The 26,785-nt window shown below is 33.9% G+C and overlaps 3 protein-coding genes across 5 annotated transcripts; 2 read left to right on the top strand and 1 right to left on the bottom strand.

Moving 5' to 3' along the window:
- Positions 1 to 4,095: 4,095 nt before the first annotated feature.
- Positions 4,096 to 7,823, bottom strand: LOC130825840 (organelle RRM domain-containing protein 1, chloroplastic). Of its 3 annotated transcripts, none has more exons than XR_009047101.1 (9): positions 7,336 to 7,823; positions 7,123 to 7,220; positions 6,766 to 7,003; positions 6,572 to 6,669; positions 6,425 to 6,490; positions 5,752 to 5,826; positions 4,755 to 4,823; positions 4,546 to 4,647; positions 4,096 to 4,455 (listed from the first exon to the last, which is right to left on the bottom strand). XR_009047101.1 is itself a non-coding variant. In XM_057691625.1 (9 exons), exons 1-9 carry the CDS (start codon positions 7,743 to 7,745, stop codon positions 4,381 to 4,383), a joined length of 1,236 nt encoding a protein of 411 aa, XP_057547608.1. In that variant the 5' UTR covers positions 7,746 to 7,823; the 3' UTR covers positions 4,096 to 4,380. The 3 variants fall into 3 exon arrangements, 2 of the variants coding, with proteins under 2 accessions (XP_057547608.1, XP_057548424.1); XM_057691625.1 differs by having other exon boundaries at positions 4,546 to 4,652; XM_057692441.1 differs by lacking the exon at positions 4,546 to 4,647.
- Positions 7,824 to 10,183: 2,360 nt separating this feature from the next.
- LOC130806887 (uncharacterized) lies at positions 10,184 to 10,840 on the top strand. The gene is made up of 2 exons (XM_057672116.1): positions 10,184 to 10,355; positions 10,464 to 10,840. The coding sequence occupies exons 1-2, from the start codon at positions 10,184 to 10,186 to the stop codon at positions 10,838 to 10,840; spliced, it is 549 nt and encodes a 182-aa protein (XP_057528099.1).
- A 7,197-nt stretch (positions 10,841 to 18,037) lies between these two features.
- LOC130825108 (mitogen-activated protein kinase homolog MMK1-like) lies at positions 18,038 to 24,772 on the top strand. The gene is made up of 6 exons (XM_057690530.1): positions 18,038 to 18,451; positions 18,546 to 18,675; positions 21,878 to 22,015; positions 22,835 to 23,167; positions 23,710 to 23,890; positions 24,243 to 24,772. Exons 1-6 carry the CDS (start codon positions 18,204 to 18,206, stop codon positions 24,416 to 24,418), a joined length of 1,206 nt encoding a protein of 401 aa, XP_057546513.1. The 5' UTR covers positions 18,038 to 18,203; the 3' UTR covers positions 24,419 to 24,772.
- Positions 24,773 to 26,785: the final 2,013 nt, after the last annotated feature.

The raw sequence follows: 26,785 nt of genomic DNA, 5'->3' as shown, positions 1-26,785 counted from the left end.
TTTGAGTCTACAATTTTGTGTTTTTGTATTTATGGTCTCACTGTGAGACAGTCTCATACGAGACCAGCTTGTCCCTATTGATAGCCGATCGTGATAAGTGCACAAGCTTATAGTGATTAATTAATGGTGAGAAAACCAATTCAAAGAAAGTCATGATCATGTTACACTTATCTTGTTTGAGTCTACAATTTTGTGTTTTTGTATTTATGGTCTCACTGTGAGACAGTCTCATACGAGACCAGCTTGTCCCTATTGATAGCCGATCGTGATAAGTGCACAAGCTTATAGTGATTAATTAATGGTGAGAAAACCAATTCAAAGAAAGTCATGATCATGTTACACTTATCTTGTTTGAGTCTACAATTTTGTGTTTTTGTATTTATGGTCTCACTGTGAGACAGTCTCATACGAGACCAGCTTGTCCCTATTGATAGCCGATCGTGATAAGTGCACAAGCTTATAGTGATTAATTAATGGTGAGAAAACCAATTCAAAGAAAGTCATGATCATGTTACACTTATCTTGTTTGAGTCTACAATTTTGTGTTTTTGTATTTATGGTCTCACTGTGAGACAGTCTCATACGAGACCAGCTTGTCCCTATTGATAGCCGATCGTGATAAGTGCACAAGCTTATAGTGATTAATTAATGGTGAGAAAACCAATTCAAAGAAAGTCATGATCATGTTACACTTATCTTGTTTGAGTCTACAATTTTGTGTTTTTGTATTTATGGTCTCACTGTGAGACAGTCTCATACGAGACCAGCTTGTCCCTATTGATAGCCGATCGTGATAAGTGCACAAGCTTATAGTGATTAATTAATGGTGAGAAAACCAATTCAAAGAAAGTCATGATCATGTTACACTTATCTTGTTTGAGTCTACAATTTTGTGTTTTTGTATTTATGGTCTCACTGTGAGACAGTCTCATACGAGACCAGCTTGTCCCTATTGATAGCCGATCGTGATAAGTGCACAAGCTTATAGTGATTAATTAATGGTGAGAAAACCAATTCAAAGAAAGTCATGATCATGTTACACTTATCTTGTTTGAGTCTACAATTTTGTGTTTTTGTATTTATGGTCTCACTGTGAGACAGTCTCATACGAGACCAGCTTGTCCCTATTGATAGCCGATCGTGATAAGTGCACAAGCTTATAGTGATTAATTAATGGTGAGAAAACCAATTCAAAGAAAGTCATAATCATGTTACACTTATCTTGTTTGAGTCTACAATTTTGTGTTTTTGTATTTATGGTCTCACTGTGAGACAGTCTCATACGAGACCAGCTTGTCCCTATTGATAGCCGATCGTGATAAGTGCACAAGCTTATAGTGATTAATTAATGGTGAGAAAACCAATTCAAAGAAAGTCATGATCATGTTACACTTATCTTGTTTGAGTCTACAATTTTGTGTTTTTGTATTTATGGTCTCACTGTGAGACAGTCTCATACGAGACCAGCTTGTCCCTATTGATAGCCGATCGTGATAAGTGCACAAGCTTATAGTGATTAATTAATGGTGAGAAAACCAATTCAAAGAAAGTCATGATCATGTTACACTTATCTTGTTTGAGTCTACAATTTTGTGTTTTTGTATTTATGGTCTCACTGTGAGACAGTCTCATACGAGACCAGCTTGTCCCTATTGATAGCCGATCGTGATAAGTGCACAAGCTTATAGTGATTAATTAATGGTGAGAAAACCAATTCAAAGAAAGTCATGATCATGTTACACTTATCTTGTTTGAGTCTACAATTTTGTGTTTTTGTATTTATGGTCTCACTGTGAGACAGTCTCATACGAGACCAGCTTGTCCCTATTGATAGCCGATCGTGATAAGTGCACAAGCTTATAGTGATTAATTAATGGTGAGAAAACCAATTCAAAGAAAGTCATGATCATGTTACACTTATCTTGTTTGAGTCTACAATTTTGTGTTTTTGTATTTATGGTCTCACTGTGAGACAGTCTCATACGAGACCAGCTTGTCCCTATTGATAGCCGATCGTGATAAGTGCACAAGCTTATAGTGATTAATTAATGGTGAGAAAACCAATTCAAAGAAAGTCATGATCATGTTACACTTATCTTGTTTGAGTCTACAATTTTGTGTTTTTGTATTTATGGTCTCACTGTGAGACAGTCTCATACGAGACCAGCTTGTCCCTATTGATAGCCGATCGTGATAAGTGCACAAGCTTATAGTGATTAATTAATGGTGAGAAAACCAATTCAAAGAAAGTCATGATCATGTTACACTTATCTTGTTTGAGTCTACAATTTTGTGTTTTTGTATTTATGGTCTCACTGTGAGACAGTCTCATACGAGACCAGCTTGTCCCTATTGATAGCCGATCGTGATAAGTGCACAAGCTTATAGTGATTAATTAATGGTGAGAAAACCAATTCAAAGAAAGTCATGATCATGTTACACTTATCTTGTTTGAGTCTACAATTTTGTGTTTTTGTATTTATGGTCTCACTGTGAGACAGTCTCATACGAGACCAGCTTGTCCCTATTGATAGCCGATCGTGATAAGTGCACAAGCTTATAGTGATTAATTAATGGTGAGAAAACCAATTCAAAGAAAGTCATGATCATGTTACACTTATCTTGTTTGAGTCTACAATTTTGTGTTTTTGTATTTATGGTCTCACTGTGAGACAGTCTCATACGAGACCAGCTTGTCCCTATTGATAGCCGATCGTGATAAGTGCACAAGCTTATAGTGATTAATTAATGGTGAGAAAACCAATTCAAAGAAAGTCATAATCATGTTACACTTATCTTGTTTGAGTCTACAATTTTGTGTTTTTGTATTTATGGTCTCACTGTGAGACAGTCTCATACGAGACCAGCTTGTCCCTATTGATAGCCGATCGTGATAAGTGCACAAGCTTATAGTGATTAATTAATGGTGAGAAAACCAATTCAAAGAAAGTCATGATCATGTTACACTTATCTTGTTTGAGTCTACAATTTTGTGTTTTTGTATTTATGGTCTCACTGTGAGACAGTCTCATACGAGACCAGCTTGTCCCTATTGATAGCCGATCGTGATAAGTGCACAAGCTTATAGTGATTAATTAATGGTGAGAAAACCAATTCAAAGAAAGTCATGATCATGTTACACTTATCTTGTTTGAGTCTACAATTTTGTGTTTTTGTATTTATGGTCTCACTGTGAGACAGTCTCATACGAGACCAGCTTGTCCCTATTGATAGCCGATCGTGATAAGTGCACAAGCTTATAGTGATTAATTAATGGTGAGAAAACCAATTCAAAGAAAGTCATGATCATGTTACACTTATCTTGTTTGAGTCTACAATTTTGTGTTTTTGTATTTATGGTCTCACTGTGAGACAGTCTCATACGAGACCAGCTTGTCCCTATTGATAGCCGATCGTGATAAGTGCACAAGCTTATAGTGATTAATTAATGGTGAGAAAACCAATTCAAAGAAAGTCATAATCATGTTACACTTATCTTGTTTGAGTCTACAATTTTGTGTTTTTGTATTTATGGTCTCACTGTGAGACAGTCTCATACGAGACCAGCTTGTCCCTATTGATAGCCGATCGTGATAAGTGCACAAGCTTATAGTGATTAATTAATGGTGAGAAAACCAATTCAAAGAAAGTCATGATCATGTTACACTTATCTTGTTTGAGTCTACAATTTTGTGTTTTTGTAATCATTATCATACAAGTATGAAATTGTCATATATGAGTCTTTTTCCATACATCATTGTTATACTACATTTCTTTTTGTTAAGTTAGTTAAAAAAAAAAACTCTAAACAAACGAAAAAAGTAAAAACAATAATTTAAATACCTAAAACTTTATTAGATTATTTACTTTGATTTTTATGTAGGATTTGCAATAATTTTAGTATTCTTTGCAACACCTTCCTGGCTAAGCGCATCATATAATCCAAAGTAATTTAAGAATTTGATTTTCGAATATTTTTCTGCTTTTGTTATATCCAAAGTTAGATGTTTGAAGTCTTCAAATAAAAAAGAATAGCTCCTTACCAATAAGAAAATTATTTTGAGAAATAGTTTTCATTAAACACCAAAGTGAAAATTTTTATTTTTTTGAACTCTATATTTGCTAATCATTCTAGAAATTCATGTTAGCGTATGTATAAAAAAAATAGAACAGAAATGATTGTAAATAAGCGTGATTTTGGTAAAAGTTGACAAAATTCATCACGCACAACAATGCGGAGTATGTGCTAACTGTTGAGTCTTTTCAGTGTCTAATTAGCATTTTCTTCTGCTCAACGTTTGATGGACACCAAGTGAAGCTTTCAAACTTGGGCATCTTGCCAATCGCCTACCGATGAATTGAACTGAAACTAACAACGATCTATCTCGCACGTTCCCTGATACGTCGTGGCGTCCTCTTTGCTCTATCGACAACGATCATCCACCCATTAATAATCTGAGATGAACCAGCAAAAGTGTGAAGCTTAGGCTAATTGTAGTAGTCCAAAATGTTAACTACAATTCCTCATATATTATGTAAGCTTACTTTTCCGTTCATTTCATGGAGAGCCTTAGTAGCAGCATCCTCATTAGAGTATTCAACAAAAGCATATCCTTTGGACCGTTTTGATATCTTATCCATGATGATCTTAACTATAGAGGATATTATAAAGATCGTTAGCTCAATATAAGCTAAATCTAGAAATGAACGGAAAGTGTGCAAGGAATTTTTCCTGTTATAGAAGATAAACTTACCTTCAACTAGTTCACCAAAGGGTTCGAAGGCTGCACGTAAAGTCTTTTCGGATGTGTAGAATGAGAGACCTACAAGAAAACATAGTTTACGTTTAATCACAATGACATGATACCAATTACCAAATGTAGATGACCTACACGAATGCATGTGGGCCTTTTCGTGTGCCTTAGATTTTCCCTGGACTTTACTGTCAAAGCATGCCTTTTGGGATATTTATTCTATATCCCTCCCGCACCTCAAGAAACCCTTCTTCAAATGTAAAAAATGAAGCAACACATAATGATACAACCAACATTTGACTAGCTATTGCTAACCCACAAATGAAACACTAAAATCAGGAAAAGAACTGCCATGGCAGTCACGATCTCTACCTATTGCTCCAAGGCTTCTTATATAACATATCCAATGTGGTGTCCCAATAAGTGTTTAGGGTCGTTTTATGTCTCTAGAGTTATCGAGGGACAAATTGGCGAATTGGGAAATCCAGAGCCACGAATCATACGCCCTTCCTAGATACATCAGTTTGAGCAATGCAAATCTTTTAGTGAGACGTCATGAGTCATATACCTACAAAATTTTAATACAGAAACCCAATTAATTACATGAGAGCCTAAGAGCTGTATACATTAGCATGATTGTACGGCTCCTGAGCTTGCGAATAATATCGTTATATGAAAACTATGTCTGGAGCTCTCTCCTCTCCCATCTTCAACAAGGACGGTTTTGTAACTTATATTACCGATGCCATTCAAGAAGGAAGATCCCCGAAGAAACACAATTTTAACATCATACAACATTTAAGGACCTATAGCGGAACATGTAGCTAAGTATTTCCTTATGCAACTTCCATTTCCAAACTTTGAGAGGTCCATATTGACAAAGTGTGGCATCAAATGGCAGCGATTGTCCCATGTCTCAGTGTATGATCCTCTTCTTTCATGAAGTACCCTTTGTAGAATAGTTCATTTGCATATAAAATCCACACAAAAGAAATACCTGTTATAAAAAGCTTAGTTTTGCTTATGTCGTTTGCTTGAGCAAAATCTGAAGTACTGGATTGTAATCTATGACCTGCAAAGCAATGTTTTTCTAGTCATCTAACAAAAGATAACAACGTCTGCTAATACAATGTGTCAAGGTCACCACGTGGAAAAGCCAAAATTCAGGGTTACCACATAGAATTCCAAACACTATTTTATACTCTCCGCTCAAAGAAAAACCGAAATTGTCCGTTAACTAAAAACCAATGTCAATGATCCCTAACATCTTGCCCATAACAAAAGAAAATAAAGAGAATGCTCAACTCCTATTAAGGGAAAAACAGCAATAGTTTTGGGGTGTTTGGTTCTTAGCTTTTAGTTTAGTTTTTTGGTTGGATTTTGGCTTTTGGCTTGTTGGTTGGTCAAACAGCCAAAAAAGTGTTTGGTAAATTAGCTTTTAAAGCAGCTCAAAACTAGATTTTAAGCCAAAATGAAAAGGCTGCTCCACTTTTTCTCTAATAAACAGCCAACAACCAATACTTAAATTTACCAAACATCTAGCTTTTTCAGCTAACTTAAAAGCCAACAAAACACCCAACATTTCCAACTGGTCAAACAAGCCAACTAAAAAAGCCAACAGCTAACAACTATCAGCCAATTGCCAAAAAAATTGAATAGAGCATACAAACCTCCATAATCCTTATTTTCTGACTCAAAATGCTCATCTGTTTGAACAGACAAAACTCCAGGTACAGCTGCACAAAAATAAAGGTCTAGAGTAAGAAAAAGAACACAAAATGAGGACTTAGTAGCCAAAGATCTGAACAAGTACATACAAACTAGTTCTTCCATGGATTCATCATCAAGAACACAGCAAAACCCAAAATTAGATTGCCATGATACATGATACAGACACATCTGCGCGTCCGTCTCACTGTCATTAACCAAATTACATTCTCAGCAAAATGAATAGGTTCATATACCAATACAGAATATACTTCATAAAGAATCATCTGAGTCCAAAACTTACTTCCCCAAAACTTTGGTCAGTAACTTGACATAGTAGTCTACAGCATCTGCCTTTGATACAACTCTCCTAGACAGTGGTTCGATGCGTACAAGCCAGTACTTTGAACCCTTTGGGAACAGCAATGCATTGTGATTCAGTGAATTTGACATAGAATCTATGTGATTGTTGTGTACATCATAATCCTTATTAACAGATTCTATATCAGGGTCAGGCTTAACAGATAGCACTCCAGGCAGACCTTTAGAACATAAGCAAAATGATAAATTTAAAAACCCATCAAATGTGAAAACATTCTAGCAATCATTACTCCAGTAAATCAAATAAAGGGGCCAATTTAAAAAGGTTAAACAAGATTACCAGCAATAAAACGAGCAGTTTCTTCACCAATTATGCAGCAGAATCCGAAATGGGTACTACAGGATGCGTGATATATGCAACTTTGTGCATCCATTTCACTGTAAAAATGGAAATTTCAAATTGAATGAAAACAATCAGTAATTCAATTACTTCATATAAGGACTATAATATACAAAATGCCAGCATATGATAAAATTTGGAGACAAAACCCACCTCCCAAATGTTTTTACCAAAATACTGACATAATAATTGATGATTTCAGTTTTAGTTTGAATCCCTTGAGGAGGTTTATCAATTATGACCATCCAATGAACATTTTCAGTGATATTTGATGCGCTAAAACTCAAGGGTGGAACTGTTGATGATGAAATAGAAGGGGTAATCCTTGACAATGAAGATGTATTGTACAACGTGAAATTATGAGGAAATAACAGAGAGATATCTAATGGGTCAATTGAATTTTGCTGGGTTATTGACAATTTTGGTTTTTTGGGTCCAAATGAATTGGTAGAAATGATAGAATTGCAAAGGTAGGATTGGAAATGTGGTTTTCGGTGATAAAGAAAGTGCTGTAAATGTCTGCTGCTTAATTGGAGTGCTGCAGGTGAGTGAAGGAGTTCCATGGTAATGGTGTTTATAGATACTTGTATTATATGGAGGAATTTTTATTGTGAATTATTGCGGATTGGGCGGTGAGAATCTTTGGCCAAAATAACGCTATTTTAAAAACTTAAAGGATCACTTTGAAAATGGAGATAAATTAATTACTTGTAAAAAACAAATAATTTTAGGTGTGAATTTTTCAAAAATTCAAAAAAGTTAATAACTTGATATTAAGAAAATAAATCTCCAAATAAATCTATTAAGATCTCATTTGAAATGTTTTTTTATATATATCAATAAGAATTATTGTCAAAGTTTAACATTAAAATTCGTAAATGCAATGTGAGAAGAACATATGAAAACAGGAAGAATATTTCTTTAATGTCTAGTGTCTATGCTCAGATGTCTTATGATTGGACTCAACTTGTGTCTTTTAAAATAAATCTATTAAGATCTCATTTGAAATGTTTTTTATATATATCAATAAGAATTATTGTCAAAGTTTAACATTAAAATTCGTAAATGCAATGTGAGAAGAACATATGAAAACAGGAAGAGTATTTCTTTAATGTCTACTGTCTATGCTCAGATGTCTTATGATTGGACACAATGATTGGACTCAACTTGTGTCTTTTCATATTAATAGACTAAACTTTGCAAATTACTTTAAGTGACTTTAAAGGATAAATTACCAAGAATAATACAACATTTTGCTTATTTCTCTTTAATAATATCAATTATTGATTAACCATAAGTAATACCAACTAAGGAAGTGTTTTCCTAGAATATCCTTAACATTTTAAAAATTAAACTATAGAAGATTATATGACAAAAAATTGATAATTAATTAATAAATTAAAATTGGTATTATTATAGGAAAAAGCCCCCTTAAGTTGGTGTTATTTATGGTTATCAATAGTTCATATTATTGTAAGAAAGTTAACGAAATATTGTATTATTTATGGTAATTTTAACTTTAAAATAGCTTTTTTAATTGAATATTTTTATCTATGACTTGAATAGCAAGTTAATTTCTACTCTTCTTCACGTTCTATACCAGAATATTTTGCCACCCACCAACCCAAAATTTGACCACCTTCCCATTCCCATTCCTCTTCCCCCCTCCCCCCCCCCCCCCCCCCCCATATGTACTAACCACCTATAAAAATACGGCCACCCACCTGGAAAACTCCGGTCACCCTATCCCAAGTTTGTTCTTTTTCGTTGAAATGCTACCCATCTCATCCCTAACAAATGGTATTTTTTAATTTTCCTTCTTCATAACTTCTCATCTTTGAAAAGATGTTAAAAAATTCAATAACTCTCCTTCCTCAACTACCTATCCCATTTAATGGTTAAATTTATTGTTAGAGCTGGCACCAAATCACCCTGGTCTTCGAAGTGCCATGATGAGGGTGTAAAGAAGAAGAAGAGTGTGGTGCAATTGGGATGCGTTGGCCAAGACAAGAAAGGACTTGATCAATACAAGAAGGTGCACCAAACAGGCCTTGATAGGTGCTCGATCAAGGCTAGGGACCAAGGAGAGTGTGGCTTGTTCGAGGCAGCACACGAGAAGCAGGCAAAAGGCTCCTAAAGAGCCACTCGACATGTCAAGCTCAGTCCGCTCGGTTGAGCGAGGTTCAGCACCTGTTTTTTGCGACATTCTATTTTGCGAGCTGTTTTCTTTGGGGCTTCATGGGTTTGGTCCTAGGGCTTCTAATATGTGCTAGGCTATATAAGAGAGTCTTTGAACATCACTAGAAGCATGAGGTGAGGCAAATACACTAGAGAAGCTAGGGCATTGGCCATTAGAGTGTTTTCTTTGTATTAGTGCTATTTGTGGAGTTTCACCATGTTAAACTATACAGTAATCCACCTTAGCTCTTAGTCTTTATATTTTGTTAGTTAGTTTGTTTCTTAGTTGTCATGAGTTGTATCCAGTCAGTTATTTTTAATTAACTCCTTTTCCGCTTGTTCTAGGCTCTATATAAGGGTCCTCATTCTCATGTATTTGTATTCATTCATTCAATTTTTTTATCAATAATAACATGATTCATTCTGTATTTCTTTAAGCTTTGTGTTTGTCTCTTTAGTCTTCATATGCTTGTTCTAACAAAATATCGGAGCAGGTATTAATCTGATCTGCATTTTTTTTCTAATCCCACCGTCTTTTCTTCCAATCTTGATTATTTTCTTTCTATTCTTGAACTTCATGACCAGCCCTTCTCCTTCTTCAAACTCCACCCAAAATCCCTCTTCCATATATTATCTACATCCTGCTGATCTAGCAAACACCAAACTCGTCTCTGTCCCTCTTGATGGCACGGGTTTTTGTGATTGGAGACGGTTCATGATGATCTCCTTATCCGCCAAGAACAAAGTGGCGTTTGTAGATGGCACACTTCCACGACCCACATCTGATGAATCTACCCAACAAGCATGGGATTGATGCAATGACATGGTTATTGGTTGGCTAATTGCCTCCTTGGACAGAATGACTGCTAAGAGCATCATGTATTACACAACGGCTAAAGACATTTGGTGCAATCTTGAAGAACGATTTGGAAAGACTAGTTCTTCCCAATTATATTCTATTAAAGAGGAATTATTCAATGCCACACAAAAATCCGGTATGAACATTGCTTAGTTCTATACCAAAAGAAAGGCCTTATGGGATGAAATTGATAATGTAAGTCCTCCACTAACATGTACTTGTGATAAATGTACATATGGTTTAGCAAAAAGAGTTAATAAAGAAAAAGAAGACCATTGCCTGTTACATTTCTTGATGAAAGCAAATGAGCAGTATGCTCAAATTCGATCCACAATTCTTATGATGACAGAATTACCAAATCCTACCCTTGCATATCGTATGTTACTCCAAGAACAAACCCACAAAGAACTTAGTCATCCTAACCTTGTTCTCACTAATAGTGTTGCTTTCTTTTCTGATAAAAAAGGATTTATCAAGAATGGGTATCCTAATGGCCATCATAGGCCTTCTGCCTCTGGACAAAATCTTACATCGAGGAGATATAGTACTTTGTTTTGTGATTACTGCAAAACTAATGGCCACACCAAGGACAAATGCTTTAAGCTACATGGTTACCTATAAGGACATAAATTTCATCAAGGGAAGAGGGCAACTACATGTGTACAAAGCTTTAACTTAGTAGACAAAAGCATGCAAGTGGATATTGGTAGTACAGGTATGACAAAAGATCAATTCCAAGATCTTTTATCTTTTCTTAAACGCAAGCAACAACACAAAATCGACCACAACCCTCTTGATGACCCTACTACACTTGCTAGTACATCTAATGTAGCAGGTACATTTTGTCTTTTGTCTAACAATGATTCCTCTGGTTGGATTATTGATAGTGGAGCTAGTGATTACATGTGTAATAATATCACACTCTTTCTCAATTTAAGAAAACTTAATAGCTTTAATCATACCATCACTATACTAGATGGCAGCAAAGTATGTGTTCGTCACCTAAGAGATTTACAATTAACTTAGCATATTCTCTTACATAATGTTCTTTATGTCCCTGAATTTCAGTTTAGCCTCATTTTTGTTCCTAAATTGTGTTTTGACTTAAATGTATCATTACTTTTTTCTGCTAACAAGTGTATCATTCAGGGCCTTCCAACGAAGGAGATTATAGTTCTTGGTAGGTTAAACCATGGCCTATATTATGCTGATACAGAGAGTAATCAAGCTACAGATGTTGTAGATGACTCTTGCATGATAGCTACTAATTTTCGTAAGGAGCAAAGTCTACAACAAGCTAAACTGATGCATCTTAGACTTGGATATTTGTCTATAAAACAATTGCATATTTTGTACCCTGATATTAATAGTACTTTTTTTTAAGAATTCTTTTATTTGCACCATTTGTCCCGCAGCAAAACAAACCAGAAAATCTTTTCCTTTGAATTCTATAAAAACTACTACACCTTTTCAGACTATACATTTGGATGTTTTGGGTCCATATTCAAAGGCCACGTATAATGATTGTACTTTTTTTGTCACTATTGTGGATGATTACACTAGAGCTACTTGGGTTTATTTGATAAAACGCAAGAGTCAATGTGCTACTATTTTTCAACAATTCCTTAACTCTATTCATACTAAATTTAATGCTCATGTTCACATTGTTCGCGCTGATAATGCTAAAGAACTGTGCAAGGGAGAAATCTTACACATTTATCATAAACATGGCATACAACACCAAACATCTTGCATTTATACACCACAACAAAATGGAGTTGTGGAACGTAAACATCGCCACTTACTTGAGGTTTGCACGTGCTTTGAAATTTCAGTCTAATTTGCCTTCATGTTTTTGGGGGGATTGTGTTCTTACTGCTGTATACATTATTAATAGAATTTCCCTTTCATGCTTAAATTTTATCTCTCCTTGTGAAAAGTTATATGGTAAACCCCCTAATAATGGTCACTTAAAAGTTTTTGGATGTTTGTGACTACTAACAAACAGAGAAGAAAGAAATTTGATGCAAGGGTTGATGCATCGGTTTTCATTGGTTATCCTCTTGGTCAAAAAGCCTATAAAACCTACAACCTCACAACAAACAAGATTGTAGTGTCTAGAGATGTAACCTTTCATGAGCAACATTTTCCTTTTCACTTAAAGGATAATTTTACTTCCCCTTTTTCCACTTTTTATTTACCTACTCAAGTAGACTTCATAGCACCTATCTGCCCTACTACTGCTCTAACTACTTTCCCAGCTCCTCCTACACGGTCCACTAATGCTCCCTTATTACCTACTCCTCTCACTCCTGAATACCCACCCCAAAATCAAGTGCTTGATCTTTCTCAGAATCTTGATCCTTCTCTTCTCAAACGATCCTTAAGACACCATAAGAAGCCTACTTATCTTAAAGATTATGTGTGTTCTACTGCTACATCACATTGGTGAAACCTGGTGAATGCTTCCACCTTTCCTATACATCATTAAAAATATCTCACATGCCCTCAACAATGGATTGAACCATCAACATATAAACAAGCATCTCAAGATCCCTCGTGGGTTGAAGCCATAACTAAAGAACTCCAAGCCTTGGCTGCCAATAATACATGGGACATAGTTCCTTTGTCACGAAACAAGAAAGCTATTAGGTGTCGTTGGATATATAAAGTTAAGTTGAAGACTGACGGTTCTTTGGAGAGATTTAAAGCATGCTTAGTGGCTAAAGGATATACATAAGAGTATGGTATGAACTATCTTGAAACCTTCTCTCCCATTGTTCAAACGACCACAGTCAGATGTGTCATAGCAATGGCAGCCTCTAAATATTGGAAATTATATCAGCTCGATGTCAACAATATCTTTCTCCATGGGGACTTGCGTGAAGAGGTCTATATGAAACCCCATGAAGGCTTGCACTACCCGCCATCTATGGTTTGTAAACTCAAAAAATCCCTTGACGGCCTCAAACAAGCATCACACAATTGGTTTGCAAGATTACATACTAAACTTGTTCACTTAGGCTTTCAACAATCTAAACAAGACTATTCTCTATCACTAAAACTGTTAGTGGTCTTATTACTATCCTTGCCATTTACGTTGATGACATTATTGTTACGGGGAATGATACTTCCACAATCAACCACCTTAAAACTCACCTTCATAGGATTTAGGCCTTCTCAATTTTTTTCTTGGGATCGAGGTTAGTAATTTACCTCATGGTATTGCCCTAACTCAATAAAAATTGCCCAGGAGCTTCTTCGTGACTCCCAAGTTTCTACTTTTAAACATATTGTCATTCCTCTACCCTTAAACACCAAACTACATAAAGACAACTTACCTCCCTTTTCTGATCCTACCTTATATAGATCTCTAGTTGGAAAAATTACTTTTCTTACCAATACTCGCCCAGATCTTTCCTAGTATGTGCAAACATTAAGCCAATTCATGCAATGTTCTTCTCAACTTCATTACCAAGCCCTCCTTCACCAGCTTAACTATATCTACTCCACCATTGATCAAGGTATCCTCCTTAAAGCCTTTGATTCTATAACCCTTCAAACCTTCTCTGATTCAGACTGGGCTGCCTGTCTTGACACGAGGAGATCCGTAACTTGTTACCTTTTGCTCCTTGGTAGTTCCCTTGTCAGTTGGAAATCGAAAAGGCAAGACACTATTTCTCGATCATCATCCGAGGCCAAGTATCGTGCCATGTCTGCTGCTGCCTCTGAAATAACCTGGGTTGTGTGTCTTCTTGCTAATCTTGGTCTACAGAATCTTCAACCTGTCATGCTCCATTGTGATAGCCAGACCGCTTTACACATTGCTCACAATCCCGTCCTTCATAATAGAACAAAACACATCGAAGTCGACCACCATTTCACGCTTGAAAAAGTAATAGAAGGTATTATCCAGTTAACATATCTTCCCACATCTAGTCAATTAGCAGATGTACTCACTAAGGTGCTTTTTTCTCAGCATTTTCAAGACTTGTTATCCAAACTTGGCATGTTCAATAACCTGTCAAGTTTGCGGGGGGATGTTAAACCATACAACAATCCACCTTAGCTCTTAGTCTTTATATTCTGTTAGTTAGTTTGTTTCTTAGTTGTCATGAGTTGTATCCAGTTAGTTATTTTTAACTAACTCTTTTTTTCCCTTGTTCTGGGCTCTATATAAGGGTCCTCATTCTCCTGTATTTGTATTCATTCATTCATTTTTTATCAATAATAACATGATTCATTCTGTATCTCTTTAAGCCTTGTGTTTGTCTCTTTTGTCTTCTTATGCTTGTTCTAACATACCATTAAAGGTGAAACCTTTATGGGTTAAGAGTGAGCTCTTAACTATTGTAAGTTGAGTCATTAGTGTGATTGAGATTATATTAATGATACTACTTTGTTTGAGGGGGAGGTATCCATAGATACCTCATAAACACATTTTGTTGATTGTTTGTTGTTCTCTTGCTTATGCTTTGTTTTTCACTCAACTTCTACTCATAATTCTACCATTGTTGTGTTTGAGTCATTCTCTTTCATTATCTTTCTTATTCCTCAAATTCTTCGGTTTGCACATTTTAAATGCAATGATTGAAGATTTGATTTGTGTGAGAAGCATCTTAGTGGAGAAATTCCATCACATTTGTTCGAACTTCATATGGTCTAAGAACTTCATCTTGTAGGAATAGACTAGAAGGATCAATCACATCCTCGATCATTGGATCAAAGAATTCAATACTATCTGCTTTGAATCTTAGTAACAATTGTCTAAAAGCTCACTTGCCTCTTGATTTCATGAATATGGCCAGTTTGTAGTGGATTGATGTATCTCACAACCAACTGGCAGGATCATACTCAAGAAGTTCAACTTTTTAATACTTTTAACTGTGGAAGAAATAATAGAGAAGATTTATGGGTAGGTTTTGATTTTATAATGCTTGGAAAATAAAATTAAAAAAAAAATTCAAATTTACCTACACCACAAGTAACCAACAGGTCACTACCCAATTAAAAAAACAACCGCTAATGTTCTACCCATGGTTTACTATATCAAATGCAATATTTAAAGTTCAATCTACTGATATGGGAAGAGACAAAGTTTAGCCCAACAAAAATATTTTTTATTTTACATCTGCAGAATAAACTGCTATATCAAACAATGGTTTACTTTAAATGTTAAAACGCTATTTGACAAACTGATATATTTTTTACTTATCTATTTTTATATAAACTATTATCTAATATGCCAGTTTATACTGTAATAAGCCGCTATCTCACACAGAGGTTCACCTAAATATAAATTGCTACATCAAATAGCGACTTATATTATAATAAAACTATGTGCAAATTTTGTTCTTATAACTTTTCAAATTAGCAAAAAAAAAAAATACATGCATTAAAACCAAAATAATATCCAATAACACCTCAATTCACGCACTTGAAACATAATAGTAAATCACCATCCAACTATAACTAAATTCACCCAATAGACAAATGAATAAAAGTTTATATATACATGAACCAAAAACAAATTATTTATAGTGTAAGACACATATCCCTAAAATTTGAGGTTGACATCCCTGTTTTCTTGGGCTGGTCGAGGAGGAACTTGGTATAGATCCTTCCCTAATGGAATCAAGTGATGGTACTTGACATTGATATGGTTGTACACGTGGTTCTAGAGGTGATGGATGAGGTGGAGAAGATACATTATTACATGTGTAGGTGAAATGAATGAACATAGAATATTGGGACTACAGGCGAGGATAAGGAGCTCGTAATCTTATAGAAGGAGCACTTCCCGAAAAATAGATGCGTAAGGACTAAGGAGTTCTGGTGTATGGCGGGAGAAGATGACCATGTCCAACTTGTTGTAGCACATCTAACATTAGAGCGTTCATGCTCCCTTTTGTCTGGGAATACATTAGATACCCCATCTCTAGTGATAGAGTACCTCCTGCATCTAATGCTACACATCTATGTGTGACAACATCGACCATAGTATGTGCCTACATAGAAACAAATAAAAAATTAGACTAGTGCATATATTTGATAGAAGACAAAAGATTTTTACAATAGTTACCAGAACCACGTGAATTGATGGTGACTAGTAATGAGTCGTAAGTGGTCAGACATCAATAGGTTCTCATATGAAGTAGATTAAAAATACGAGTAAATAATTGGTAAGCTAAATTATAAGAGTATTATTTATTTAATTGCATTATACAAAGGAATTATAAAAAAGAAAAGATAATTTTCCATCAAAGTCAAATAATTGGGATTAACAATTGTTGCAATGTCAGGAATTCACGAAGAAAATTTTATTGACCATTTATTGAAATTAGCATTTTTTTTTCAACTCTCTTTTATTCGTTATTACTATAGTGAAGATGTATTTGAGTTGAATTTCAAGATCAACTTTTATTTTGTTCAGTGAATAAACTTTGCCTTTAAACCCGAATAAGGGGACACTTAATTTGGAAATTAGTTTCTTCAAATTTTATTTTAAAATTTTTTTAACTTAAACGTTTATTTAATTCAAAAATTCAAATTTGTCCAAGTCTCTTAAGGATTCGACCTCTTAAGCACAATTCACTAATTGAGAATATTTTTAGTTTATAAAAAGTTGAGATTATTATAAGAAATTAGTAAAAAAAATTAGATTATTTTTCATTAAATCCATTCATTTCACCGCTTTTACCGGTAATAAATTCATCTCTTCATTCGATTAATTGGAATTTGTTCACTACTTTGTTAAGATTTATTGGAACTTATTCATCACTTTTTTCAATTTAATTAAAATTCGTTCACCAATTCATTCAGTTTAAATGGAAGCCTAAAAATTATCTTACCATTATAGTAATATAAATTGTTGTGTGAAACGATCTCATCGTAAAATGTTCTACATATATAAGCTGAATAGCCTAATTAATATAATTAATAGCAATTGAACTTTTTATTTTGATACCATCTCACCGAAAAACGGTCTCTTATAGTTTTATAGTAATGACATATAATTCATTTCAACTTAATTTATATCAATTCAAGTTAGTCAACTATCAACTCGACTATTTTTATATGTAAAAATAAAAAAAAATCCTAATCAATAAGTGTGATTTACAAAATCACCATAAAAAAAACATAATAATAAAATATATAAAATAAAAAAAAATAATCAAAACACCAAAAACTTCCCCTATAAAATTAAATCACATAATAATAATTTATCAGTCTTCCAAATAAATATGATGTAAAATTCCTCTTAACATTTAAACAATATAATAACATCATGATTGGATTATGAAAATAGCCGGAGACCCGGAGTTGAGTATAACAAATACAGTAGTTGCACTTCAACACACTGTAAACTGTTTGCTTAATCAGAGTCTTGATGATACGGGTGGTTGGGGACTTATTATATGATACTAATGTATGAACTTTATGACTATCCTAAGGCGGCTCTTTTATTTAAATTTCTTTTTGGATTCCTTTTAAATTACTTGCTTCCTTCTTTACATTTATTTTTTTACACAATTAAATATATTAATTTGATTATTTATATATTAAATTATTTAAAATAAGATTTTATTTAGTTATATTATTTTCTTACACATTAGCCACAATATATAAAACAAACCTTAAAAACATATAGTAAAATAATCATAATGTAATAAATATTTTAGAACAGATAAAACACTATTAATAATAATATATTGTGAGAAAAAATATTATTATTAATTGCGATTTGAAAGGGACAGGCGTAGTGGACCAACTCTACGGTAGTTATCAACTAATCCCTTAAAGAACTTTGATTAATCCAAATTTACCAAAAAGCCATCCTGATTTAGAAAAGGAGAAGAAAAAAGGAAAACAGAATAACAGAAAACAGATCCTCTCTTTCCTCAATTCCCCAAATTTCTAGGGTTTCTTCCAATTTGATTAAATAAGAAATCCACAGCTCTAGGCTCTAGCTCATCTATTATCCATGGATGCCTCAGCTCCTCAACCTTCCGATACTGATATGATGGATGCTGGTATTCCTCCACCGGAAAATCCACCTCCGGCAAACGATCATTCACAAATTCCACAACAGCAGCAGATAAGTATTCCGGCTACTTTTAGCCATGGTGGAAGGTTTATTCAATACAACATTTTTGGCAACGTTTTTGAGGTTACTGCCAAGTATAAACCTCCTATTATGCCTATTGGCAAAGGCGCTTATGGCATCGTCTGGTATGTTATAATTCTACAAGTATTTCTTTTGTTTGATTAATCATTTTTCTGTTTGAAGATGTTGATTGAAGTTTTAGGATAATTTGTTGTGTAGTTCTGCTTTGAATTCGGAGACTAATGAGCATGTTGCGATCAAGAAGATTGCGAATGCTTTTGATAATAAAGTTGATGCTAAGAGGACTTTGCGTGAGATCAAGCTTCTTAGGCATATGGATCATGAAAACGTCAGTGAGTAATCAATTTTTTTTTCCTTGTATGTTCTATGTGGTGAAATTTTCACTGTTTGTCAGTTCGTTTCAGTTTTTTTTTTCCTTATTTTATATAATCGATTTATTAATGGAGTACGGATTAGTCATTTCCATCATTTGGAAATTTGGTGGGGAGTTAGTTAGGGCTCTATGTAATGAATAGTGGGGATAATTAATGCTGCAAAGCTCTTTTTTTTTTCTTTCATTATCCTTGTTTGTCGGTAGAAGAAGGTTGATATTTGTTTTTCTGTTTGAAAACTGGCAATTTTTAAGCTGGATTCTAGACCCGAACACAGCTTTTCAGTTGTCTAGAAAGATCTAGCTAAAATCTTAAGGAATATGCATAAGATAATGAAACCAGTTGCGTACATGCATTATTGCATACCAGCTGCTTCAGTAGTAAATTATTTTGGGTACTGAGTTGTCTTGGTGTTTTTTAGGATGTTTTTGTGTATGATTTGATCTGAGGATGAAGTTTACTAGGATTAGTTTTTCCTAAATGATATATAGAATATTTAAAAACAAATCTTCTGGAGTGCGTAACATCTACAAAAATAATGTGTAGAACCTAAATCCCAATTAGCAGTTGTGCCACATTAGGCTGTCCCAATTCATGTTAAATTTATATAATTTTAAAAACATACATATATCAAACAAAACCCTAGTCATTCTCCCCACACATTTTAACCTCCTCTAGCCCATAGTTAAAAAATGTTTTGATTGAGATAACGGTTATGAAACATTTTTGCGATAAATGCGGTTGGTTTTACGGTAGTCGAGGCCTATATTTCGGTCATGATAAGCTATTTTTTTACCAAACGATTGCGAGGTGATATTTTGCACTATGCTCTAGTTTCATCCCTATTCCCCACTACGTCATTACCCTAATCTTCATCTTTCTCTCATGCTAATCACTCATCAAGTCATCAGTTATGAATGATCCATTTTAGCTTCTACACTTTCAGCTTTAAGAGAAGAACGCTTTGACCTTCTTGTCAACCTCCTTTTTTTTTATGGAATGCCGTTCACATTTGATGAAGATGAAGTTAAGATATATATTTTTCTTATACGTTAAGGGTCATGAATGAGTTCTCTTTAAATTTAGAGCAACAAAGTGATGACGTAGCAAAAAAGTTAAACCAAGGTTTTCTAACGCCCCAAATTCTCAATTATCAAAATCTTCTCTCTCACTTCCTCCATCTTACTGCTGCATCTACATGAATCTCATCCAACTTTGGTGCGAATGTTTTGTAATAGGTCAATTTCACAAACTTTGTAATCGTTGACAATGCATTCCAAATCTTAACACTTTAATATTGCTTCCCATCCATCTCTTATTAGTTTTAGATAAATTTGAGGATTTTTTTTTTTTGATTTTTGTTTAGTTTTGTTTTGAGTCCAGTTTATGTTTTGTACTCTTGATGTGTAATTTGTCTCGGTTATTTTGACATGTTGATGTTGCACCGAATAATCACGAGTGATACACGTTTGTTGTAGAAATCCTAATTGGGAATTTCGTATTTAGCCTTGTTTGTTTTAGAAATCCTAATTAGAGTACAATTAGGATTAAGTTGAGATGCTTGGGGAATTGCATACCTAGTCTTTGATGATGTTAAGGTAGAGACTTTTTGTGGTTTTTGGGATAAGGAAGAGGTTAGGTTTTAGGGATGTCAAAATGGAAAGACAATTTTATAGAGTTAGGGTTTGTGTCTAAGGAATTGGCCAAATGTATTAGCCCTTTGGTGGGTTTATGGTTTTTGGATAATGGAACTAGGTTTGTTTTTGATTTCTTTGTGGATAATTTAATGAATGTCGAATGAATGAAAAATAATTGAATAAGCAACTCAAATCTAATTCCAATATAGAAACACCACATAATTAAACTTGAGGTCTCCCAAACACAACCAACTTCATCAAGATTGATAAGCATGGATGACTCTCCTTATTACCAATCTTAAAAGATTAATTTGAAGCCAATAGAAGAACATATGTTCTCGTAGTTTTTTTGGTTGAAATTCATCTTCTTTTCATTATTTTTTTAAAGGAAAAATTGTCCAGAATAATCCCACATATTGCCTATCTGTTATGAATAATCCCTACTATTGATTATTTCTAAATAATTCAACCTTTGTATATTGTTTGCTGACAACACCCCTTTCCACATTTTATCCGGCTACTATAGGTACCTACTAGCCGTTACACTTACTTCTCCTTCCCCCTTATACTTCTTCGTTGGTCTTACCCTACTCCTCTTTGGTGGTGGGTACCTATAATAGCCATTTAAAATGTGGAAATGGGTGCTGTCAGGTGTCAGCAAATAATATGCAAAGGTTGGATTATTTAGATCAATAGTAGGGGTTATTCACAGTGGATGGACAATAGGTGAGATTATTCTGAACAATTTTTCCTTTTTTAAAAAGAAAAAATATTATTAATGAAGAAACTATAGTAGTATAATAAATGAATGAGAGATCCCTTGAAGGTTCATATATCCAACTATATTAGTATATTCCAATCTCTTTTACGTAGCTCGTTTAAAGAACAGTATTGAAAGAGATCATTGGCCTTAATCCATAACAAGGCTGATTTTTTTGCCTTATCCTAGATAATTTTTATATACAAGAGTCAAATCGTTAAAAATTTCACATCTAGATAGACCATAGATTTGCATAACAACGACATTCATAATTTCTTGAGGTCTCTATTACATCTAAATCCACGAAAAGAAGTTCCCAATTCTTCTTGGAGCAACCCTTTGTTCCTTGCCAACCTTAAAACACCTAGTCCAAAGACCCTTCGCAAAGCTGCAATGCATAAAAAAGATGATCACCTTTTTCTTCATCCTTCAAACACATAATGCATCCTTGCAGACTTCAAGACTTTTTAGGTCTCTTATTCGGTAATTCTCCATCTTATTGAGCTTTTCCCCGTGCAGACTTCATCCTTCAAACACAAGATAGGTTGGATGCTTACTCTTGTAATGACATATAGCAAAGAGACTGTATCTGATATTCTGATTCACCCTTTATTGCAAATACCAACTTTATTCTATTCTTCTTTTCTTATTGATCAACTCATTAAAGCTGGATTGTTTATTAACTCATCTGAACGATTCCTTTTTATAACTTAGTATTGTTATTTACTGAAGGTTCAGTGTTGCTTTGCATTTGTCTTGCAGGTTGTTGCGATAAGAGATATCATACCACCTCCTCGAAGGGAAGTATTTAATGATGTATATATTGCATATGAACTGATGGACACTGATCTTCATCAGATAATTCGTTCTAACCAAGGGTTGTCTGAAGAACATTGTCAGGTATTATTTTAAAACCCTTTTTAATTTGGAAATCATCGTTGTTGAGACCTGAACCTGGTCTATTGTGTTTCTCTGCTATGCTACAGCCATGTTGATATTCATTTTGTGCTATGTTCATTACTCCTGTATGGATGTACCTGTGCCTACTTTATCTATCATGTGTGATATAAAGAACATGTACTTGTGCCTACTTTATCTTCATTACTTTTTATGTTGTTTTTTCATGAATTTGTTTGTTCTACCAAATGATCTCTTATCCAGAAGGTTCAATGAGAACATGTGAATAGAATACATTGTTCTAGCATCTGTTCATTCGTAGGATTTTCTGAAGTTTTACTTCCTTGTTTAATTCATGTATGTAAGACTTGCTAAATACGCTTCTAATAATCTAATTGATCCAGAGCTTCTCTCCCTCCCTCCACAACCCTCCCTGAAATTATTTTCAGGTTCCCCAAATTATCTATTGTTTTCAAATTCCTTTTAGCAAAGTCCCATAGTTGAGGGTGAATGTTGAAAAGGACTACCACTTCTTGTGGTTAGGATAATGCCCATAAGACTTCAAAACTGACTACTCTGCTTTCTCATTCCAAAAGCAAGTTTTCCCCATCTCAATGGTGCTGATAACGTATATCTGACAGTGGCTATAGAACAAATACTGGTCAATTATTTTTGTTTTTGTAATTTGTAACTGCCTTACCACCTAATTTTTTGTTTACATTAGCATCCCTTATTTTTTTAAATTGTTTTTATTATGCTACTCAGCTCTTGTTTAGGTCATTGTAGTTTGCACTAACTGCCTTGGCAAATGTCTTGTTTCAGTATTTCCTCTACCAGATACTTCGGGGACTGAAGTACATTCATTCTGCCAATGTTCTTCACAGGGATTTGAAGCCTAGCAATCTCTTGCTTAATGCCAACTGTGACTTAAAAATTTGTGATTTTGGACTAGCTCGTGTGACATCAGAGACAGATTTTATGACTGAATATGTTGTGACAAGATGGTATCGAGCACCAGAATTATTATTGAATTCTTCAGATTATACTGCTGCTATTGATGTATGGTCAGTAGGTTGTATATTTATGGAGCTGATGGATCGCAAGCCTCTATTTCCAGGCAGAGATCATGTGCACCAGCTACGCCTGCTTATGGAGGTAGTTCACAGTGACATGGTTCATTTTAGTGCATTATTATCATCAATCTTGCAATTAAAATATCTTTGAACGTAATATGTATTTTTCATACTAGTGTTCCAGAAATGCCGATGACTTTTGATGCATGAACTATTTTGAATCTGCTTCTCTTGACAATTGAAGTAAAAAAAGTTTTGGCAGCTCCAGATCATGTGGAGATTTTCTGTTAATTTACTCCAAACTTTATCTTCCACAACCATCTTTGGCTGTTCCCATCTAGTCTTCATCTTAACGAAACTAGGAGTGTCAATTCTTGGTTCACTACTCAAGCTTGTATTCTAAAACTTGTTTCTTTTTTCACTTTAGAAATGACCTGGAACTAGTTTATTTCCTAGATGAGCTGGAACATGAACAAACAAATACTTGTTCATACAAGGTCATGAAAACTTGTATTTTTATGCTCACTGAAAGGTCATATTTTAAATTAATTTATCATCATTTATATACCTTCTTTAATTCAATTATTTTTTTTGGCTAAAATGGTATAGCTCTGAAATTTGCAGCTGATAGGCACTCCTTCAGAACATGAGCTTGGATTTCTCAATGAAAATGCCAAGAGATATATTCGTCAGCTTCCTCAGTATCAAAAACAGTCTTTAGCTGAGAAATTTCCACGTGTACATCCAGCAGCTATTGATCTTGTTGAAAAAATGCTCACATTTGATCCTCGACAGAGAATTACAGGTAACTGAATTTCTTTATTAGAAGATAACCTGTGAAGAAATTTAAATGAATTAGCACTAAGCTCTTAGCTCATATGAGTTTACACTGTATCTTCTCTCATCCTCTTTCCTTTGAGCTTTTATATAACTAACAATGTCGTCTTTTCATGTAATTGACCATAATGTTTCCTAAACATGTAACTTGTCTGCACTCTAACTAACTGCTCGAAAAGGAGAAAACATAAATTGATAAAACTACTTCTCAAAAAGGAGAAAGCATAAAATGTTAAAGAACTTCCTTTTGGTATACCAATCATCGACTTCCTTGATAATTTCTTGAGGCATGACGCTGAACGTTTTCTTGTGTATCCCAGTTGAAGATGCCCTAGCACATCCTTACCTGAACTCGCTGCACGACATCAGCGACGAGCCAGTATGCATGACCCCATTTAGCTTTGACTTCGAGCAACATGCTTTGTCTGAAGAGCAGATGAGGGAATTGATCTATCGTGAGGCTCTTGCATTCAATCCTGAATTTCATCAGGCGTGAAGATCTGCTGCGATGTTGCTGTTGCTCTAAATAGCATCTCTTGATATTGTTATATCCCTGTCTTGTTTTCTTTGTGTACATATAATGTCCAGCGGGAAAATGGATGGATATGTATTTTAGCATTTGATTCTGCATAATTCAGGGCATTTATGATTGGTTATATTGTCTGCAACTCTATGAGTGTAATCCTTCTTTCTTTCTTTAATTTCCTTTTGTATTTTTTAGGGTTAAATCTCGAGGTTTTATCCAATTTCCCACTCTTCATTTTCATGGCTTCACATTGTATTAGATGTTTTGTTATGAAGGACGAGGCTAATAATCCATTAATTGAAGTTTCCTTTATCAGTTCTAGCATCTACTTCGGCGTTAGCTTATTTTTGTAATGCCTCTTTTGATTGAATTCGGAATCTGGCAGCTTGCCTTGCCTTAGCTTATCGGTGATCGTTCAACTGTATACCGATTTGGGCATTTTTGTAGTTTTTCTATCTGAATTCCAAATGATCCTTTCCTTTCAATTCCCCAAATTTAGCATCTTCACAGCCTTTTTCTAGTGCTTCACCCAATTTAGTAAAAATTTGTGTGTATCACTTTTATCGTTAAAGTGCGCATGGAGTAGCACTCCCTCAAGTGAACCTTTTTAAGCGTAATGATAATTAATAATGTTAGGAAAGGTGAAATTAATACTTCGAATAATCTAATTTTTTTATGATTTTCCTACAATAATCTCATTTATTGATGAACTATGAATAATTTTAATATTTGGGGGTATTTGCTTAAAATAAACTTGGATAATCTAATGACCTGTTATAGTAGGTAATTCACCAAAAAACTAAACTGAAAATTAATGTAAAATTAGAAAAAAATTAAAAATTTACATAAAAATACTTATATAAGTCTTCATATTTTCTCTATTAATTTTACACAAAAACTTGGACGAGACGGTCTCATTATGAGACCGTCAATTTGGGCTAACCCAATTCGCGTGTGTAACATCCTCACTTGCTTACCCTCATTTTTTTCATTTTCTGGGTATTTATCAATTTTGACCTTAAATGTATCAATTTCAACTTAAAGTAAAACTTAAACAGATCAATTAAAATAAAAAATTTCAATTTTTACCTATAAGTGATCAATTTTGATGTTAAACTGATTAATATCTACCTAAATATAGTTCTATTTTCATAATTTTCAAAACGAAGTTTAATAAAATTGTATTATTTTATCATCCTGTAGATGAATTTCAAACAATAAATGAATGGTCAATAAAACTATCAATAATAATGTTAAAAGTTAAAACATTGCACAATACAAGTACTCTTATTCAATGCAATATGATGATTCTAGTGAAACATAAGAGTACTTGTACTCTTTATTCATTGATGAATAATAGTGATATTGCTTTTTCCTCAACAGCTTCTATTCATAATGGACTTGGAAATAAAGTTGTAAGGTGTAGCGTTTGCTTATCCTTGAAGTGAAGACGGAGGAAGTCTTGATCTCCATTATGTTTTGCCAAATGATTCAATGAATGCTTTTGAAAATGATCAAGAGTTTATGGTTGCTTTTGTTATAAAAATTTAAATTTTAATATAAAAATAATCAATTCAAACCTTAAAATGATCCATTTACTGAATGCTTTTTGGAAATGATCAAGAGTTCATGCCTGCTTTGTTATAAAAAATTTCAATTTTGATCAAAAAAATGATCAATTCAGACGTTAAAATGATCAATTGAAAAATTAATTTTGACCTTAAAGGTGGTATCAATGATAACCTTAAATAGATCAAGTACTCAGTGCATATTGAGGAAACTTATTTTTGAGCTAATTGGACTATCTATCTTATATTGAGATGGTCTCGTTCAAGATCAGCTGTTAATTTTATTATCTAATATCTCCATCATCTATTATCGTTAATCTTGTTTCAAAGATTCAGTTTTTCATATCCACATAAACATTCTTTTCATGAAAACCATAAAAATATTAATACTCCTATTTATTATATTTTCCTTTTTTTTACACGAAAAATTGAAGAAAGAAGGCGAGTAACAAACTACTCACCAACGGAAATTAATATACAACGACTTCGCAACGACTTCTTGCTCAAATATTTTGGAAAATTTTCAACTTTGAGTTGCAAAAATGGTGGTGATGGAGTACAGCGTGTAGAACTATTTTTCTGTTGATTAACACATAACGTTATTAATGGGAAAAATTACCTAAAACAATTCAACTTTTTATGATTTTCTACAGTATTCTCATTTATTGATTTAACTTTAAAAGATATTTTTCTACAACAAACCCGAAAGCCAAAAGACTTGCTATAGCAAGTTTTATTTTTTAAGAAAAAAATAAATTAAATAAAATGT

Source organism: Amaranthus tricolor, chromosome 1 (assembly GCF_026212465.1).
Source record: "Amaranthus tricolor cultivar Red isolate AtriRed21 chromosome 1, ASM2621246v1, whole genome shotgun sequence".
NCBI lineage: Eukaryota > Viridiplantae > Streptophyta > Magnoliopsida > Caryophyllales > Amaranthaceae > Amaranthus > Amaranthus tricolor.
Note: the sequence above shows the minus strand (reverse complement) of the source record. Positions and strands in the feature narration are given on the sequence as shown.

Coding starts and splice junctions, on each gene's coding strand:
- LOC130825840 (XM_057691625.1), bottom strand. CDS start 7,745: ATGGAACTCCTTCACTCACCTGCAGCACTCCAATTAAGCAGCAGACAT. Junction 4,824..5,751: donor AACTAAGCTTTTTATAACAG/GTATTTCTTTTG, acceptor GTTTTCTTGTAG/GTCTCTCATTCTACACATCC. Junction 4,456..4,545: donor TCCATGAAATGAACGGAAAA/GTAAGCTTACAT, acceptor GGTTCATCTCAG/ATTATTAATGGGTGGATGAT.
- LOC130825108 (XM_057690530.1), top strand. CDS start 18,204: ATGGATGCCTCAGCTCCTCAACCTTCCGATACTGATATGATGGATGCT. Junction 18,676..21,877: donor GGCATATGGATCATGAAAAC/GTCAGTGAGTAA, acceptor TTTGTCTTGCAG/GTTGTTGCGATAAGAGATAT. Junction 23,891..24,242: donor TCCTCGACAGAGAATTACAG/GTAACTGAATTT, acceptor TGTGTATCCCAG/TTGAAGATGCCCTAGCACAT.
- LOC130806887 (XM_057672116.1), top strand. CDS start 10,184: ATGGTTATTGGTTGGCTAATTGCCTCCTTGGACAGAATGACTGCTAAG. Junction 10,356..10,463: donor CAATGCCACACAAAAATCCG/GTATGAACATTG, acceptor CATATGGTTTAG/CAAAAAGAGTTAATAAAGAA.